General features: G+C 43.5%; 1 protein-coding gene and 1 pseudogene across 3 annotated transcripts in view; both read left to right on the forward strand.

Annotated features, from left to right (window-relative positions):
• Window positions 1-17,472, forward strand: part of Tbc1d14 (TBC1 domain family member 14) — a 93,435-nt gene that overhangs the window by 42,623 nt on the left and 33,340 nt on the right. For 2 of the 3 annotated variants that reach the window (XM_048415240.3, XM_048415243.2), the window contains one exon: window positions 15,960-16,078. In XM_048415240.3, the coding sequence (XP_048271197.2) occupies window positions 15,960-16,078 (119 nt within the window). Of the gene's footprint in view, window positions 1-9,825; window positions 9,979-15,959; window positions 16,079-17,472 lie in introns of those variants that run through there. The other variant, XM_048415241.3, reaches the window with a different exon arrangement.
• Window positions 3,401-3,501, forward strand: LOC146893885 (small nucleolar RNA U3; annotated as a pseudogene).

A 17,472-nucleotide genomic window follows, 5' to 3' on the forward strand; every position in this document is an offset into this window, starting at 1 on the left:
TTCTTTATTAACCAATGGTATCCACATCCCTCTGGGAATCCCACATCAATCCAGGAATGTCTTAGGTGGTCTTCTAGAATCAAATCGGCTTTTAGATGTTAGAGAACCCCAGAAAGTCATAAATCCAGGGCAGCTTAGAGTGGCATTCATTTTCCTGTGCTCTGGTTTCTGAGAGGTCTGTTATATAAAAAAGATTACACATTCCAGGAAGGATATGTATGGGTGTTCAGTGGAGGTAGCTGAAAACCTACAGACAATTTTTTAAAACAGCAAGGAAACAACCTTCATTTTGATCAGCACTCTGCTCAGTAAACAAAGGCACTTTCCACCACATCTGAATTCTGACCCCAGAACCTACATGGTGGAAGAAGAAAAGCAACTCCTACAAGTTAGCTTCTGATTTCCACTTGTGTGTTGTGGCATGTGCATATACATACACACATGCACGCACGCGTGCGCGCGTGCACACACACACACACACGCACACACAAATTAAAAGAAAAATAACTAGAACAAGGTCCTAGTTTCAGGTAAGTATATGCCACTTCTGCTCACCCAGTAAACACACTATGTGAACAGAGTGCACAGAGCATCTACTTGCTGGTGGCAGGGAGCACACGGTAGCAGGACTGTGTAAGAAGACCATAATTCAGAGTACTGCTGAACTGAAACTGAACGGACTTTCCCTCTCTGGCATTTTTAGCCTGAACTTGGGCAGACCAAACTTAGAAAGGAGTGTTAGCATAACAGAAAGGACCAGAAAGGGCTCTGTGGCTAGGGGAAGAGTGGGTCCAATACTTAGAGATAGGTGAGAGCATCCTTTGCATTTTTTCCTCTGTTCTTTTTGTAGTTGTTGTTTAAAATTTATTTATTTTATATGCATTTGTGTTTTTGCCTGCATGTATGTATGAGGGTGTCAGATCTTGGAGTTATAGACAGTTGTGAGCTGCCATGTGGGGGCTGGGAATTGAACCTAGGTCCTCTGGATGAGGAGCTGTGCTCTCAACCGCTGAACCATCTCTCCAGCCCCCTTCTCTCTCTTCTTCTTTTTTTTAAGGTTTTATTTATTTTATTATTTTATGGGTATGAGTGTTTTATGCCTGTATGTTATGTGCACCACATGTGTGGCTGGTGCCCAAGGAGGTCAGAAGATAGCAATAGAACCTCTGGGATTGGAGTTATAGACAGTTTTGACCAGCCCTGTGGCTGGTGTGAGCCGAGCCAGCTCTCCAGCCCTTCTCTCTCTGTTCTTTTCACTCTAGTCCTCATACAGTCTCAAGGTAGCACTCATAGTGTCTGACAGGTCCTAACACTGCAGGAGGGGAAGCAGGTGAGAAAAGGAGATCTGTACATCTGGTTTGCCCTCTCTCATCAACACAGTGGTGGGAAGTGTATAGCTATTTAATCACAGCAGGCAGACTCAGGAAACTAGAAGACACTTGATGATTGCAAAGAGGTGTGCAGGAAAGTGACTTCTTTCAGTTTGTTATGACTCCTGTATTTCCTGCCACTGTCTGGGTACATGGATCTGACCTTAAATAGAAGGGAATGGGTGGAGCACATGCAAATCTCTGATTGGCCACTGGGTGGTGCACATGCAAGACAGAGTCAAAAGTGCTGAAAACAGTTTGGAATCACAATTCAACAGAAAAGCTGGCTGGAACTTGTAGGTCTTTATGTTTGGAGTCCAAATATGTTATAATAGTGTCATCATTTACACAAGGTCAAGTATTGGAACATAACTTTTGAAGAGTCTATGGGCTGAAGAATTGACTCAGTGATTAGGAGAATTGTTCTTGCAAAGGATCTAGGTTTGATTCTTAGCACCCGCATGGAGGCTTACCACTTCCTCAGCACCAAACATGCATATGGTGCATAGAAAAACATGCAGGCAAAACACTCATACACACAAAATAAATCTAAAAAATATTTAAAGAAAGTCTAGGCCAGGCAGTAATGGTGAACACCTTTAATCCCAGCACTCAGGCAGAGGCAGGCAGATCTCTATGAGTTTGAGTCCAGCTTGGTCTACAGAGCAAGTTCTAGGACAGGCTCCAAAGCCACACAGAGAAACCCTGTCTTGAAAAACAAACAATCTATAGTATAGTTCAAAATTATTAGGTTTAAGGACTTGGTTGTCTTTTGATGACAGTAGACTCAATCCTAAAATCAATGCATGTTGGGATTGTGTAAGACCCACACAATCCCATTAAAGAAACCATTAGAAGAATGCTCCAGCAAGTAGGGTAGACACTCCTGAGAGTGGAAGATGAAAACATTAGTTGAAAAATAGAAAATAAATCAGTGAACATTTATAACAAAAAAATACAGCTGAAATAACTGAGCAGACTGCTCAATAGCAGAACAAACAAGCTAGGAAGAATAAGTTTTACGGTAGATTAGTAGAACTATGCAGTCTACAACACAGATCAAAGGAGGGTCAGTAAAGTAATATAATCTTGAACATAGGAGACACACTAAAATGTTTAAAATCCAGTAAGACAGAGATGGTTTAGCAGCTACAGGTGCTTGCACACCTGTCTCACAACCTGAGTTGAATTCCTAGATTCCATATTGTTGCAGAAAAGAACCAACTCCTGAAAATTATCCCCTGTCTTTCACACATGCTCTTTGGACCTATGTGCCTGTACTCACACACAATCACATATACAATCATTTTTTTTAAAAAGTTAGAAAGTTGAAGCCAGAATCACCAAAGTTTGAATTTGTGCCACAGAAGTCTTAAGAGAAAGAATTCATTAATAAAAGAATATTAAACTAAATGACGATGTCCAAAATTTGTCAAAAGTCATACACTTAGAGACTTACGTCTAGTCAGTGATTCTATAAACAGGTAAGTTCTAAGAAGCCCATGGTCTGACAAGTTGTAACTAAACTGCTGAAAATAAAGACAAAAAATATCCTACAAGCATTCAGAGAAAAAACAGTGTGTTGCTTATTGGAGAATAGTAATTTCAATGCTTATGAATTTCTCATTAGTAATAACAGAGGGGGCTGGAGAGATGATGGTTCAGCAATCAGAGCAGCTACTGTGCTTGCAAAGTACTATAGTTAAGTTAGCAACACCCAGGTTGGGTTGCTGAGCCACCTGTAATTTGCTCTTCAGGGGACCCAGTGTCCTCTTTTGAGGCTTTGCTAACACCTGCAGACACTTGCACAGAACCCCTTCTCACATACATACAATAAAAATACAATAAAAATCTAAAACAAAACAAAAAAAATCACACACACACACACACGTCAAGGGAATCAGTGTTTTTGGATCTGTTGAAAGAAAAGAGTTGTGAACCCAGAATGTTGTATCAAAAACAAAGGTGAAAGGAAAGGTGAAGACTAAGAGCACTTGTTGCCAGGAGTCTTGTTATAAGGGAGTTGGTCAAAGACTATACTTTCAGGGATCATTTCTATAGTTTGTACAAGAGTTGACCACTGCAGGGTTATTGCACTAGAAGGAACCTTGGAACATAGGAAGAAAGAGGAACAAAAATGGTAAAACATATGGCAGCTTGAGAATTGCAGATAGTCAATTCTCAATAGGTTCTTTAAAAATGTTTTTGGTTAAATGCAAAAGTTAAGTGTTGTTTGGATCTTCAGCTGTATGTAGATGTAGCATACAAGTCAGTCATATATCAGGGGAAGGGCGATGAGTTCCTACTCAAAGTGATAAAATCCTGATTCCAATTAGGTCACAGAAAATTGCATATACATATTCCAGGTCCTAGACCAACCATTGAACTATGTAGAAAGATGACCAAAAACATGAGAGATAAATTAAAATTGCAAAATTTTACAATTACAAAATTCAGAAAACTCAAAATGAAGGCAGAAAAGAAGAAATAGGGAAGAAAAGCAACAATAAACCTGGTAAGATGACACTTAAATTCAGACCTATCAAATTATGTTACATACGGATGGCCTAGGCACACCAGTGCTATCAAAGAGGCTTGAAAAAAGTGACTCAATTCTGTCATCTACAAAGAACTCTTCAGATATTCAACATGTAAGATAACACCCTGAAGAAAGAGGAGAAAATGGAGCTGGGGTGTAGTTTAGTCCTAGAATCTGTGTTTAGTGTGCATGAAGCCCTGGGCTCAGTGTTAGCACCTCCCTTAAGGTAGACCTATTAATGCCATAAAAAGTTAAAACTGCGCTTCAAAGACAGCTAGTTCCCAGAAATAAAGAGAGCTGTTGCCTAATGAAGACCACTTAGCTTTGAGTATTTCTGCACCTAAAGCCTGATGCAAATCCACCAAGCAGAGATGCAGAAAACTGGACCTTTCTACTTTCCAAGTGGAGGCTCAGTGCTACTCCAAGACCCTGAGAAGGAGCAGCTGCAGATGGAGCAAGCCAGGATGTGGAGAATCTGAGTTCTACTCTCCAGCAGCTGACTGATCTGTCCAGAACATTCCCCCTCCAGTAGTCGCCATCCCCTGTGCTTGTGGAGCATTCACCTGACAGATGTGTGGGTGGTAAAAGAAACTTTACAGATTCCAAAGAATTAAAGTTAAGTAAATGTTTCTAACCATAGTGTTTATTAGACAAAAATCAATAACAAATATTAAGAACATCTCCCTAACTGTGGATATTAAATAAGTAGCAAATTACTGAGGAAGCCACAAGGAAAATTAGAAAATATTTTGATACAAACAAGTATACAACATACCAAAACTTGGAAGGTGAAATTTGGATAGGAAATATATATATATCATGAGACTAAAAGAAGGAAGGTCTCACATCAGTAGTCCAAGTTCCTGTCTTAAGACTTTAAAAAGCAGAAGTGAAACAAATGATACAGAAGAAATAGAAATGAAACTATTTGGAACTGCAAATGGCAGTGAGTGAGACCGGGGCTGGCTCTTTGAATGATATTTGTCCTGATCAATCTTATTTGAACAACCAAGGAAAGAGAAACAGATTTTCAGTAGAAGGAATGAGCAAAGGGGATAGATAGTTCTGTGGACCCTGCAAAACTAAGAAGGAAAATGGAATTCTTTGAGCAACTCACTACAGGAATTTGTCATCTCAGGTGAAATGATCTATTTCCTTGGAAATTAGAAATCACTAGAACTCATCCAAGGTAAAAGGTAAACTGATTCATACTGCAATTTTGGATTTGTTTTGTTTTGTTTTTTTAAGACAAGAAAATTACAGTTGGGGCTGGAGACATGGCTCAGTGGTTAAGAACACTGACTGCTCTTTCAGAGGACCAAGGTTCAATTCCTAGCACCCACATGACAGCTAACAACTCTCTGTAACTCCTGTTCCAGGGTATCCAACACCCCCACACAAACACACATTCAGACAAAACACCAATTCAAATAAAATAAAAATAAATTATTTTCTCTTAAAAAGAAATTACAGTTAAATACTGTGGTAGTTTAAATGTGCAATGTTTCTCCAGGCTCACATGTTTGAACATGTGGTTCCCAGCTGCTGGAGCTGTTTGGGAAGGCTGTGGAACCTTCAGGAGGGGGAGCCTTAGTAGAGAAAGTGGGTCATTGGGTGGGCCTTGAGGTGTTGGGGTTCCAATTTCTTGGTCACTTTGTGCCTCCTGTGCGTTGATGCAGTGTGCTGAACTGATCTTCTGCTCTTGTTCCATGCTTTCTGCACTGTGGTGGACACCATCCTCCTGGAGCTGGGGACCACAATAAACCCTTTCTTCTTAAATTGTATTTGTCACGGTATTTGACCACAACAAGGAGAAAAATAAGATACTTTCCGAAAAAGTTATCTCCAGGCCCACGTGGTTTTGCTTATGAAATCTGCTTTAAAACACTGCCAGATTTAGAAGGAAAAAGACATTTCCTGACTCATTCCTTGATGCTAGTGCTGCTGCCACTGAACCCTAGCCAGTGTCCTTTATGAGCACACATGATCCTCAGCATGTTGTTAGCAAACTGAACCCAAGACATGTTTTGAAGCCAACACATAGGACTAAGTGACATTTATCCTAGAAATGCAAGGCCGGCATGATGTAGGAAAACAGTGTCATCAACTGTATTACTAACTGTATTACTGAAAAACACATGGTCCTATTGAGGCAGAAAAAGTATTTGACAAAGTTCAGTATTCATTTCTGATAAAAACTCAGCGAAGTAGAAGCAGAAAAAACTTCACCTGGTAGAGGATGCTAAAAAGGAAGCTATAGTGGCTGAGAAGGATCATATCCCCGATGGGGTTTCTTATAATGTGAAAATTAAATAGTAGTGTCATGCGGGATATTTGTTCCAGAACATTCTACGGATCCTCAAATCCTTGAACACTAGAATCCCTTTTATACAAGGTAACCTAACATTGTCATGTACACTTTAAATTATTTCTACAATATTTATACTTCCTAATACAGTGTAACTGCTGTGTAAAAAGTATTGTGTAGTTTAAGGAGTTATGATAATCAGTCCAGACAACAGTGGTTTGTTTTTTTTTCCCCCTCTTTGAGGAATGCATTTGATCTGCAGTTGGTTGAATCTGAGTGCAGAATCTACAGATCACCTGTTCTTAAGATTAGCTTCCCTGTCCCCTCATAGGTTGTGCTATAAAGAAGTGAAAGTCTGTGCTGGTATGAACTCCTGATACAAAGTCTTTCAAAGCAGATCTTCCTGGCTGCTGATCACACTGGGCTGAATATGTGTTCTTTGCTATGAACTTAGAAGGACCACCTCTGCCCAGTGCATCCCATCACACATTCTGGCTTCTTGTCTTCCTTAAGCCTTTACTTTTGCCCTTTCTTTAATGTATGTTTCAGTGGGTGGTCATAGCTCAGATGGTGTCTTCTCAGGTGTCCCTGACCAACTAAAGTCTAAAGGGATGTCATCAGTCTGCTGGGGTATTTTCTGCACAGCATTTTTCTTTATTGGAAATTCTTGTTCATGTGTTTGTAGCTTTATTGTGTGTCTCTCAAGCAGCACCTAGATGTATTCAAGAGAGCAAGGATCAGACTGCATTTGCTTATTGATGGCTTAGGATGGGCTCAGCTTTAGTGTATGGTTAACTTATAGACCATTTCTAATTTTTGACAACACATATTTTTCTATAGCTTCACATATTGTTGAATGATTTTGTTTTTACTCAGTGGTTTTTGGAGTTGCTATTTCTTGATTTACTGCCCAGCGCCCTCGGTTGGACACTGAAGTTGTTCCTACAATCATCATTTGATCCTTGTGTTGTTCAGTGGCCTGTTGGGTGTTTGATCTGCTAGGAAGTGAACAGTGAGTCAGTCTTGCCTCCCAGACTTCAAAGGTAGAGATGTCTGTGTTACAGGCACACAAACTAAGCAGATAGATCAAACATGCTAACAGGGAGGCAGGAAGCCTGGGGATGTGTTCTGGTTATTGCAGGAAACTTCTGGAGGAAAATTTGTTGTATGGGTTAAGACATGCAATATTTATGCCAGTGTTTGGTGGAGAAAAATCTTTAAGGGTGTGATTAGTCCTTTAAGTTTCACACACTGGTAGAAGTCACCCGCTTGCTATCTCATGGCATAATATGTAGTCAAAACTTTGTAAATGGTATTTATTCCTAAAGTGTGATTCAGAAGTTACACATCCTACACATTTTTAGTGCTTGCTTATAGCCATCTTGACCAGATTTAATGTGAGTGAATCTGTGGGCTCAGTTCTGGCCCCAGTTGGCTAACTTGTAAAATGTTGGGTAAGCACTAGGTGTTGCGAGTCCAGGTGATGGTAACAGGCATGGAGAGGCCGAGAACTTGCTCTTGTCCCTGAGAACTGAGCTTCACGGTGCTTAACTCTCTTCCAGCCAATAGCATTGTTTCTAGAAAGGTACTGTTAACTGCCTTCCCCTGAGGCTGTATTAGTGTTTGTTGAGGGGGAGTGTCTCTTCCCAACCTCAGTTTTATGTCATATCACTGAACACTGGTATGGACATTGCCTATTTGCTTGTCTGTGAGTGACTTCGGGCAAGAACCATGTTTGTCTTTATTGCTGGGGCCAAGTACTTGGAGTGCTTGCTTGGATGGCAGGCAGGCAGGACAGGTGGCTTCTTGTGAATCATACTGATTCCACAAGTGCTGTGTGCCTCCTCTGCCAGGTGCTTTGCTGGCCCCTCACCAACTCAGTGAGAGAATGTGAGTCAGATGACCATGTAATGACAGGTTATACATGCTGCTGAAAGCAAGATGAAAGCAGGGCCTTGCTGAGGTAAGGCATTGGGGAGTGTTTCTGTGAGGGTGAGACCTGGAGGTCAGTTATCTGTCTCCCCCACGGCTTTCTTCCTCTTAAGGAGCTGGATGTTATAGTATTTAGGGGAGAAGACATGGCATCTGCAACTTCTTTCAAGGGGTAAAATGTTTTAAAACTAAGGTGAGTATTGTAACATTCTCACTTCATTGTGATCTGGGTGGAGTTTGTATATGCGTTTATTAAATTATTCCTTGAGCACTTCCACAGATTTGGCCCCCTCCCTTTTTTTTTGCAGAACTCAGATTGATCCCAGTGCCTCCCACACTGAGCAAACATGTTAATGCACCATGAAATCCACTCACTATAAACGCTTAGTGACTCCCAATGTGTGCACGGTTGCCCACCTGCCATTGCATCCAGTTTGGGAGGATTTCCATCACCCAAAGTGTGCAGCCAGTCCTCAATCCCTTCTTCAGACAAATGCCAATTGTATATTCTCTAGAGAATTTCCTTATGAAGAAATTTCACATACATGGCCCCACCCTGGCTGTCTCCCTTCTGGCAGCTTTTGCTGCCGCACTGTTTCAGAGGCACTTTCACCAGCAGCATGTATGTGTCAGTAATTACCTCTTTTCGCTGGTTCTGAGCTGTTCATGCATTCCTCCGCTGGTGGACATTTGGATTGTTTTGGAGTTTGATTGACACACAAGTGCTGTGAATTTTTGTAGGCAGGCCTTTTTGTAGGTGGTTTCTCTTGGATAAGTTCTCAGGTGTGTGGCTGGTGCATATTGAGCTGTATAAGAAACTGGGAAAGTTGCTTCCAAAGTGGCCCTACTGTTTTGAATTGCCCCCAGGGATTTACGAGAATCCCAGATTTCCTGCATGGGTGTTACTATGTGTCGTGACAGTGCCCCTTTTCCTGGTGGATCTCCAGGGTTCCTTCTTTGAGAGAAGGTTTCTGTTAAAGAATGAAAAATTAAGTACTGAGTTTCCAAAAATCCAGTGGTGAGTGAGGTCCCTTGTAACTCCTAGTCCAGGATGCTTGTGTGAAGGTCCAGCAAGGACAGAGGACTTTGTGATGCTCTTACCGAGGTTGTTTCAGTACACTAGGCCGGCCTAAAATAATTTTGGCCCCTATACAGATTTGTAAAAAAAAAAAAAATTTATAAGGTGTAGTTTACAGTGAAGTCCTCTGTTCTGAAGGTACTATTTTGTTTTAATTAATGCATGTTGAGAAAACAACCCTTTTACCCTGAAAGTGTCAGATGTCCCTCCAGGTTGCTTTCCGGAAGCAAACTCTATCATGAACCCTGTCAGCATGTACTTTATTTATGCTCATAACCAGCCAGCTTCTGAGAGGGTACCAGTATTAATTAGTTTATGGAGTTTCTTTTGGTGACACCTATTTCGGGTCCCGTCCCCCCCATAATCTTACAAAGCAGAACTTTCTCTCCCGAATGCAGTCTTTTGCTTACTCTTCTCGCTGTATTTAGAACCCCGAGGTTCCTGTCTGGGACTGGTCACCTCAAGACTGGCAGGGAGGCCACTGAGCCTTGACTCAGCCAGCCCCGCCCCATCTCCTGTGGAGGAGGTCCCTGCCAGTTAGCCCAGCCCAACCCAAGAACCCTGAGCAGGGATCCGGGAATCGCTGTATCTGTGAGCGATTGAACGTCCTGCCGTTCCGCTGCTCCGCCTGCCTCACCCGCCCAGTGTAGAGCTGCGCGTAGAACCGTGGTCCAGAGGCAGGAGGGAGGCCGGCCTCCACTCACTGGGCATGGATCCGCCGGCCACGCGCCTCTGAGGCCTGGCGTTCATGGTGAGTCTTATGTGGGTCCGCGGTCCCAGCTTGGCTTCCACCGGTATCTCGGCCTGCCCTTCCAGGCCTGCTTGATCCTGTGCGCGGTATGTACGGGTGTGTGCATATAAGCCTGAATGCAGGTGTGTGTACATCACATGCATCTATCTGTTTTACCCATTAACCTGAGCTTGCCGGGGACACCAGTTAGGCACCTCCTCCCATGGTCTTCTTTGTGTCTGCTACTCGCAGGATTTTCTTTCAGGATCCAGTGTTACTGAGAGATCGCCCTTCCAGCCCTTATTCTCACCCCTAGAGCCACTGCTCCTTTTCCAGAGTCAGGTCAGTTTAGGCCAGGGACCACCTAGAGTTGGGACGGTCTTGTTTGAAGGAGTCTGGGGGAACAGTAGACGCAGGACAGACCACAGCTGGGTTTCTCAGAACTCAGGCAGTTTGGTCCATTTCGGTTCCCAGTGCCTGTGTTAACTTTTGTCTTCTTGATGTTTGTAAGTAATTTGACCACTAGAGAAGGTCTCCTGAGAGCTGCTGTTCCTAGTGCCAGCATTCCTGGGAACTTAAGAGAATAATTTCTGGGAGGATACTGTGCTGGGCTAGAGAACAAGAGCCCTGAGAGGAGGAGCCTTCCCAGGTGTTCAGGGCTTTTACCTGCCTACGCTGTGGTCAAAGCACCGAGTCACCATCACATCTTCTGGAGGGCTGAGCACCTGTAAAACCTGAATGGGTCACTCCCTCTTCAGATGACAAAACAGCTCCATGTCCTAGAACAGCGGTCTTCTCCCAGACGCTTGCTACAGACAGCAAGGAGTGAAACCAGCTTTGCTATGCCACACTTGAGCCTTGTTTGTCTTCTCCATAGCCCCATTTAGTACCCTTTCTAGAGAAATGTTGTGGGAAATTGTTTTATAGTAATACAGTGACAACCACGCACCTGACATTTCTGGTATCTTCTTTGGGTACATGTCTCATGCTTACTTGTTCTCATTTCGTCACCCTTAGCAGACAAAGAAACGGCATGGAGGGGAAGATAGTGCTCAGGGAGGCAGTGCTGGTGGGGATGGCCCATCCTGTAGTGCTCCCTGCATACTCCCTGAGGCTGGCAGACCCACCCTATACTGTTTCCTGGGTTAGTTTATGCTAGCTCAAGTCCCCTATGGGATGGCCTATTCCTGATATAGGTCCTGAACCTTGGACTTCCATTAGCGGATAGATTCTGCTGCAGTAGATGGCTGAGTCAGATGTGAGCACAGGCCTGATTGATAGCCCTTTCTTCTTAGTGGACTAATCCAAGAAGCTAGTGGGGGTCTGATTAGATTAACATCATTCTTGGCTCTCTTTGTAGCACAGTTCTTGTCCTAGGGGTAGTATTGATGGGCCATTTCTCTTGTCTTCCTCCTGGAAAATATTCCTCCATTGCTTCGGATCAGACCTGCTCTCCCTTTCAATACAGATTTTGTCTGTTGCAGGGTGTGTGCATGCACTTGCCCATTATGTGTGTATACGCTGTCTCTTTTTAAAACAAATTCAGTTGTCTACTGATTTTCTTCTGGTTCTTGGCTCTAGGCAGTCTGCAGATACGGTCTAACCCACATTCACACAACACTTTACAGCCCTATATACTGACTCCTCTCCTCCTTTGGGTTGTTCCACTAGCTTTGAGTAGCTATATGTTGAGACCATGATGGCTAGGCAAAACAATTTTGACTCAGTATCAGCCCTGATTAAAATGCTCTCGCTAACCCACAGACCAGAATCTATGTCTGAAATAGGCCATCCCATGAAGGATAGACTTGAGCTAGCAGAAACTAACTTAACAGCCAACATAGGGCGGGTCTGCCAAGAACACAGGTAGTATGCATGGGGGTATCCCCATTGGCATTGGGTGTTCTCTTGCTTACTGCTTGTGTTGTCAGAAGGTCTCTCACCCTTATGGCCTCAGGATTAGCTCTTATCTATCTTCGCTTAAATGGCATAAATGAGATGCTGTCTCTTGTTCTTTCGGGCCCTTTACTTCTTATTGCTTACCCCTCAGCATTTCTCATGGTCTGCTCTGTGCAGTAGCTTTTGCCTGCACCTACTTTCCTTGCAGAGTGGCCCCTGCAAGGTAGAGGAGTGAGGGTCTCTTAAAGAGTAGGTTCACATGGCCTCTTCACAAATGAGCTTCTTTTTCTTTATGTGGTCTTCTTCTTTCCCCACTAAATTTGCTTTGCTCATAGCCCCTACCTAGAGTTGAGGCCTTGTTCAGGCTTCATGATGTTTTTTCTCTGAACTTACTCATTCATCAAACCACACCCCACAGCTTCTCCCATGGTTAGCAGCTGCATTGGCCTGGTCTCATCTTCCCCAGTGAGATTTATTACCAACTGCTCAGGTCGGGGACTTCATTCAGGTACTTCTAAATCACTGTCTTGCAAAGTGTTTTTATTTTATTTATTTATTTTTAAATGACCTACACTTAGGCAGTTTGAATTATACAGATAGGTGTAGAATGGAGACAAACTGCTTTTAGTTGGTGTACTTTTTAATTGTTGTTTTTAAATTTTCAAGTTACATTTATTTGTCTGTACATGTGTGCATTATGTCACAGTGTTTGCTTGCCATATTGTGCATGTGGCAATCAGGGGATAGCTTGTGGGAATTGGTTCTTTCTTCGAACCATGTGGGATCTTGGGATTGAACCTGCTGGGCCTCATGGCTCTTACTGTTTTAAGTCTTTCATGACCAACTGAACTGTCTTGCAGTAGGACTTTGAAGAATACTGTTCTAAATTCTTCTCTGCTGGGACGATCAGGGTGGGTGAGGTCCCAGTTGATTGTATGGGCAACTTGTTTTACTCTTGGTCTACAGCACTGTTGATAAGCCCAGAGGTGCAGAGAAGTGTTACCTGACTTAAGACAAAAGACTTCCTAGCTTGGTTCCTTGCAGGAAAAACTTTTTAGTGGCAGGTTAGATGGACACAGACTCACAGATTTTGCCTGGTCTACAGAAAGAGCTCAGTCCATCAGAGAGCAGGCAGCCATCACATTATACTACCCCATTTAACTCTCACCATGGTCTTACCAGTGGCTTCTGTTTATAATGAGGGAGTGGGGGCATGAGATAGATAGTCCAGACTTGCCTAAGGCAGGATTTAGATCTTGGTCTTCTAAACTTTTACTTCTGCTGCATTGTGTATGGCTCTAGTGTTGATGAGTCAGTAGTGAATGCTTTTTCTCAGGCCTTAAAGTGAGTACTGTCTTCTTGTATCTGGAGCTGGTTTGTCTGGTTGTACAGAGAGCTTATTGTGGACATCTCTAGGCAGCTGTAGGAGAACAACTAGGTTTGGGGCAGGACATGTGACCATTCCCAGTGCTGTTCCATTTGTATTTGCAAGTACCATTTGGGTTTTGAAAAGGTTCTACCTGGGATTTCAAGTTTGGGCAGGCCAGACTCTATCATTTTAATCATGCATCCCTGTGTGATGAAGCATACTATTTGACCCCACTTGGCACTAAGTGACTCAGGATTATAGGTTTCTGTCAGAGTTGAAAACTTCACTGAGGCTGAATTCAATGAGATTACTTCCTATGGAGTCCTACCTGTGCGTGGCTTACATGAGTTAGTGAGAAATGTCTCTAAAGAACCCAGTGCTCAGAGTCTGCTCAATTTACCCATTCTTCACAGAGCAAATTTATAAGTGGGCCTCCATATATCCATAAGGATTGGGGTAGTGATGGTAGTGGAGGCATCTTTAGACTCCGAGGATTGGTGTGCAGATTAAATCAGCTCTGCTTGTGAGGCCCCTGGAAAGTGCTTGGAACATTAGCCTTGGTACATTAGCCTGATCAGCTGCCACTGCCCAGTGTTGTTTCTCGAGTTAGTAAGAAGTGCTTGTTGACAAAACCTGATGTTTTGGCCTTGAATTAAGGCATTCCTTTCCTTTTGCTTCTGTGTTTGGCTTGCAAACTTTGCTGGACTCCTTGATTGGTTTACAACTGCAGTATTTTCCCTTGCATTATGGAGTCATTTCAGGTCTGAGGGGAAAAAACGCATTGGTGCATGCAATCCTATCCCTGTGCTGCAGGGGCTGTGCTGACTGCATGGCTTTCTCCCTGTTGTTGGCAGCAACCTGCTCTGATGGTGCTCATGTCTACCTGGTAGCTGTGGGAACCAGGACTGAGAATTCTAAGAACATGCTTTGCTTGAGTCTTAGCTCCTGGTTAGTGGATCTGTGTTTTGTTTCAAGTCCAACCTGGTTTCAGAAGCCTCCCAACCCATGTTTTCTTTTCCAAACTACACATTTGTTTGGGTATAGTCACAAAAGAGGTCTGCTCTTTAGGGTGGCAGTGCAGAGGGACCTGCAGCCCCAGCCCTGAACTTTGACCGTGCATCATCTTGTCTGTAAGGTGAGGTGATACTAACTCTAACATGAGGGGGCCTGCTTGTTGGGGTTTATGTCCTGCCCAGTTTCCCACAGCCGGCAAGCCCCAAAGAAAATCACACAGAGATCTCCATAAGTTTTAAATCTGATTGGCCCATTAGCTCAATCTTCTTATTAGCTCTGGTAACTTATATTAACCCATTATTCTGATCTATTTTAGCCATATGGCTCAGTACCTTTTTTTAGTGGGGCAGATCACATCCTGCTGCTTTGGTGATCTGGGCAGGAGTGGGAGGAATCAACTTCCTCCTTCCCAGAATTCTCCTGTTCTCCTTGTATCATTTTTACTTTCTGATTGGTTTTTCCGCCTATACTTCCTGCCTGTCCAATCAGCATTTATTTAAAACATGATTAACAAAATACAGACAATTCTCCCTCACCACTAACCATACTGATTGTTTGGGAGGTCAGGTCAGTTGGTGTCTAGAGCCACAGCAAATGGAAAGAAGCATCCAGATTCTGGGGGATCTCATTTATGACCCGAGATTACTGGCCTTAACATAAATTGCACTAGACCAGGCTTAGGAGATAGGTAACATCCAATGGGGTTATTGTTACTAATTCTTGCCAGAAGGCCACATGCCTTAGAATCACTGTCAGCACAAAGCTTTGGGTAGATTTCCTATTGTCCTGAAGATATTGACACCTACTTACTGGACTTGGAGCATCCTGCTGCTGGTACTGAACTGTCATCGCTCAGCCTTGTACAGGGTCTGAAGCCAGTGTCAATCTCTCAGTTCTAGATAGATATGTACCTGAAAGGGATTTCCCCCTTCTATGGGACCATTTTGGGGTAAGCAAGGTAGGATCCTAACCCTATGTGCCCCAGTGTACAGAAGCTGTTGTACTTTTTAGAAGCCTTAGCTGGCTTTTCTGGGTGAGAGAATAATATTCTAGCTTGTGTCAATAAATCTTCTTCATAGGATAGTGCCACTCTCGTCACCCAGAATGGCACAAATCTGTGGCAATTGCACTCCTGCTTTCTTTTCAACCAGATTGTCTCCCTTAGGGATGCATCTCACCTGGGATAAACAACCAGAAAATAATGTGTTTTGATTTTACAGGGATCCCAAATCATACATTATTTTGGAAGCTGACTCACCTGAACCCCTCTATTGGGTATTTGGGATGTGGGTCACCAGGTGTGACTAAGCTTCTGTGGCTGAAGTCTTTGAATCAAATTAGTGACTCTGTGTATGGAGGTCACTTTTTGATTTCCAGGGCATTGTGTAGTGATGGCATAGCAGTGACCATTACAATAGCCATTCATCTCTTACCCAGAAGTACAGAAGACCTGCCACGGTGTGGGAATCCTGGTTAAGGGGCTACAGACCCTTCTAGCTTCATAACCTCCTGCAAGGGAAGTATGCAGACCTACCCTAAACATCAGCACAGCAGGGAGATCTTGGGCCCCCGTCAGCCTGTGGTTTTCCTTCTCAACAGCAGGGGAGACTCGGAGTTGCACTCATCCTTACAGTGAACTAGCTTGGCTACAAGCAGCTCCTTTTTTTTTGATAATCGGAAACTGGCTGGGCCCAGAGTCACCTTGGTGTTTTTGTCCTAGGAATATGAAGACAAGGCTGGAAAACCAAGCAGGCCGCCCTCTCCAAAGCAGAATGTGAGGAAGAACCTGGATTTTGAGCCGTTGTCCACCACGGCGCTCATCCTTGAGGACAGACCCGCGTGAGTCTGAGGACGAGCCTCTGTGCTGTCTGCTGTGGGGATGAAGCTAGCTTGCAGGGAAGGGCTGGGTCTCTTGTTACCTCGCTGTCAGCCTTCACTCAATGTAACACCAAATGGTGATTTGGGAAACTGTCCTGTGTCATAGAAATTTAACCAGGAGTTTCCTTTCAGGCAGTATTTACTTATAGTTTATCATCCATGTTTACCTTGTGTAGCCATTGTAATTCCAAGACCAATTTGGGAGTGCAAGGAACCCTGCAAACATGCTCCAGAGTGGTGCTTTGACGGTACCTTTGTCTGCAGGACACCTCCTGAAGTGGCCTGTGGAGTTTCTTGGGTGGGGCCTTGCTATTCCTGCTTGTGTGGTGAGGAGATCATGCTTGGAGATCTTCCTGGAGGAGGAGGTCATAGCTAAAACTAATCACTGATTTTATATAGAAAAGTGTATTGATGAGAAAGTCTCCCACTTGAGGAGGAACAACAACAGGCTGTCTAGCACTGGGCTAGGCAATTCCAGGATCCTGTCCATTTCTGATATTTAAAACTGTGAAGTCAGGCCAGTGAGATGGTCAATGAGTAAAGAAAGACACTGGCTGCCAACCCTGATGACGAGTTTGATTCCTGGCACCTGAATGGTAGAAAGAGACAACTGACTTTTGCAAGTTACCCTCTGAATACACACACACACACACACACACACACACACACACACACACAGAGAGAGAGAGAGAGAGAGAGAGAGAGAGAGAGAGAGAGAGAGAGAGGAGAAGAGAAAATATAATTTAAAAGATTAAAATGTGAAGTCTAAGCAGGGGTGTATCTGCTGTTAGTTCCTGGTTCTTGGAGACCAGGAATGGGGGAAACCCTGAAAAGGAGGTTGGGACTTTAGGGTGAAGAGAAGACCAATTTTTTTAGTGTACTGAGAGATAGACTGGGGACTTGACACGTTTAGCCAGTGGTAGTGGGTTGCAATCTCACAGAGAACTTAGTGGTTACGGCTATGGTATTTGTGAGCTGTAGGCCAGGTGCCACCACATCTCATTAAGTCAGCTGCCAGAGTCCACTGGCATTTTCTATGGAATGTGTATAGTGTCTGTGTGCATTTGTATAGAAAAGAACAAAGGAACTACAGAACTATATTAGTTAATGCTCTCATTGCTGTGGCAAATACCTGGCAAAAGAAACTCAAGGAAGTAAGGATTTATTTTGGCTCACAGTTTGAGGGTTTCTCTATCATGGTGGAGAAGGCAGGGTGGCAGGCGTGTCAGGTGCTGATCACATTGCATCAGCAGTCAGGGAGCAGAGATAATGCTGGTACTTAGCTTGCTTCCTCCAGCCTTTGGCATAGTATCACCCACATTCCTTCTTTAAACTAGTCTGGAAATACCCTCACA

This window comes from Myodes glareolus, chromosome 8, assembly GCF_982192425.1.
Source record: "Myodes glareolus chromosome 8, mMyoGla1.1, whole genome shotgun sequence".
Lineage (NCBI taxonomy): Eukaryota > Metazoa > Chordata > Mammalia > Rodentia > Cricetidae > Myodes > Myodes glareolus.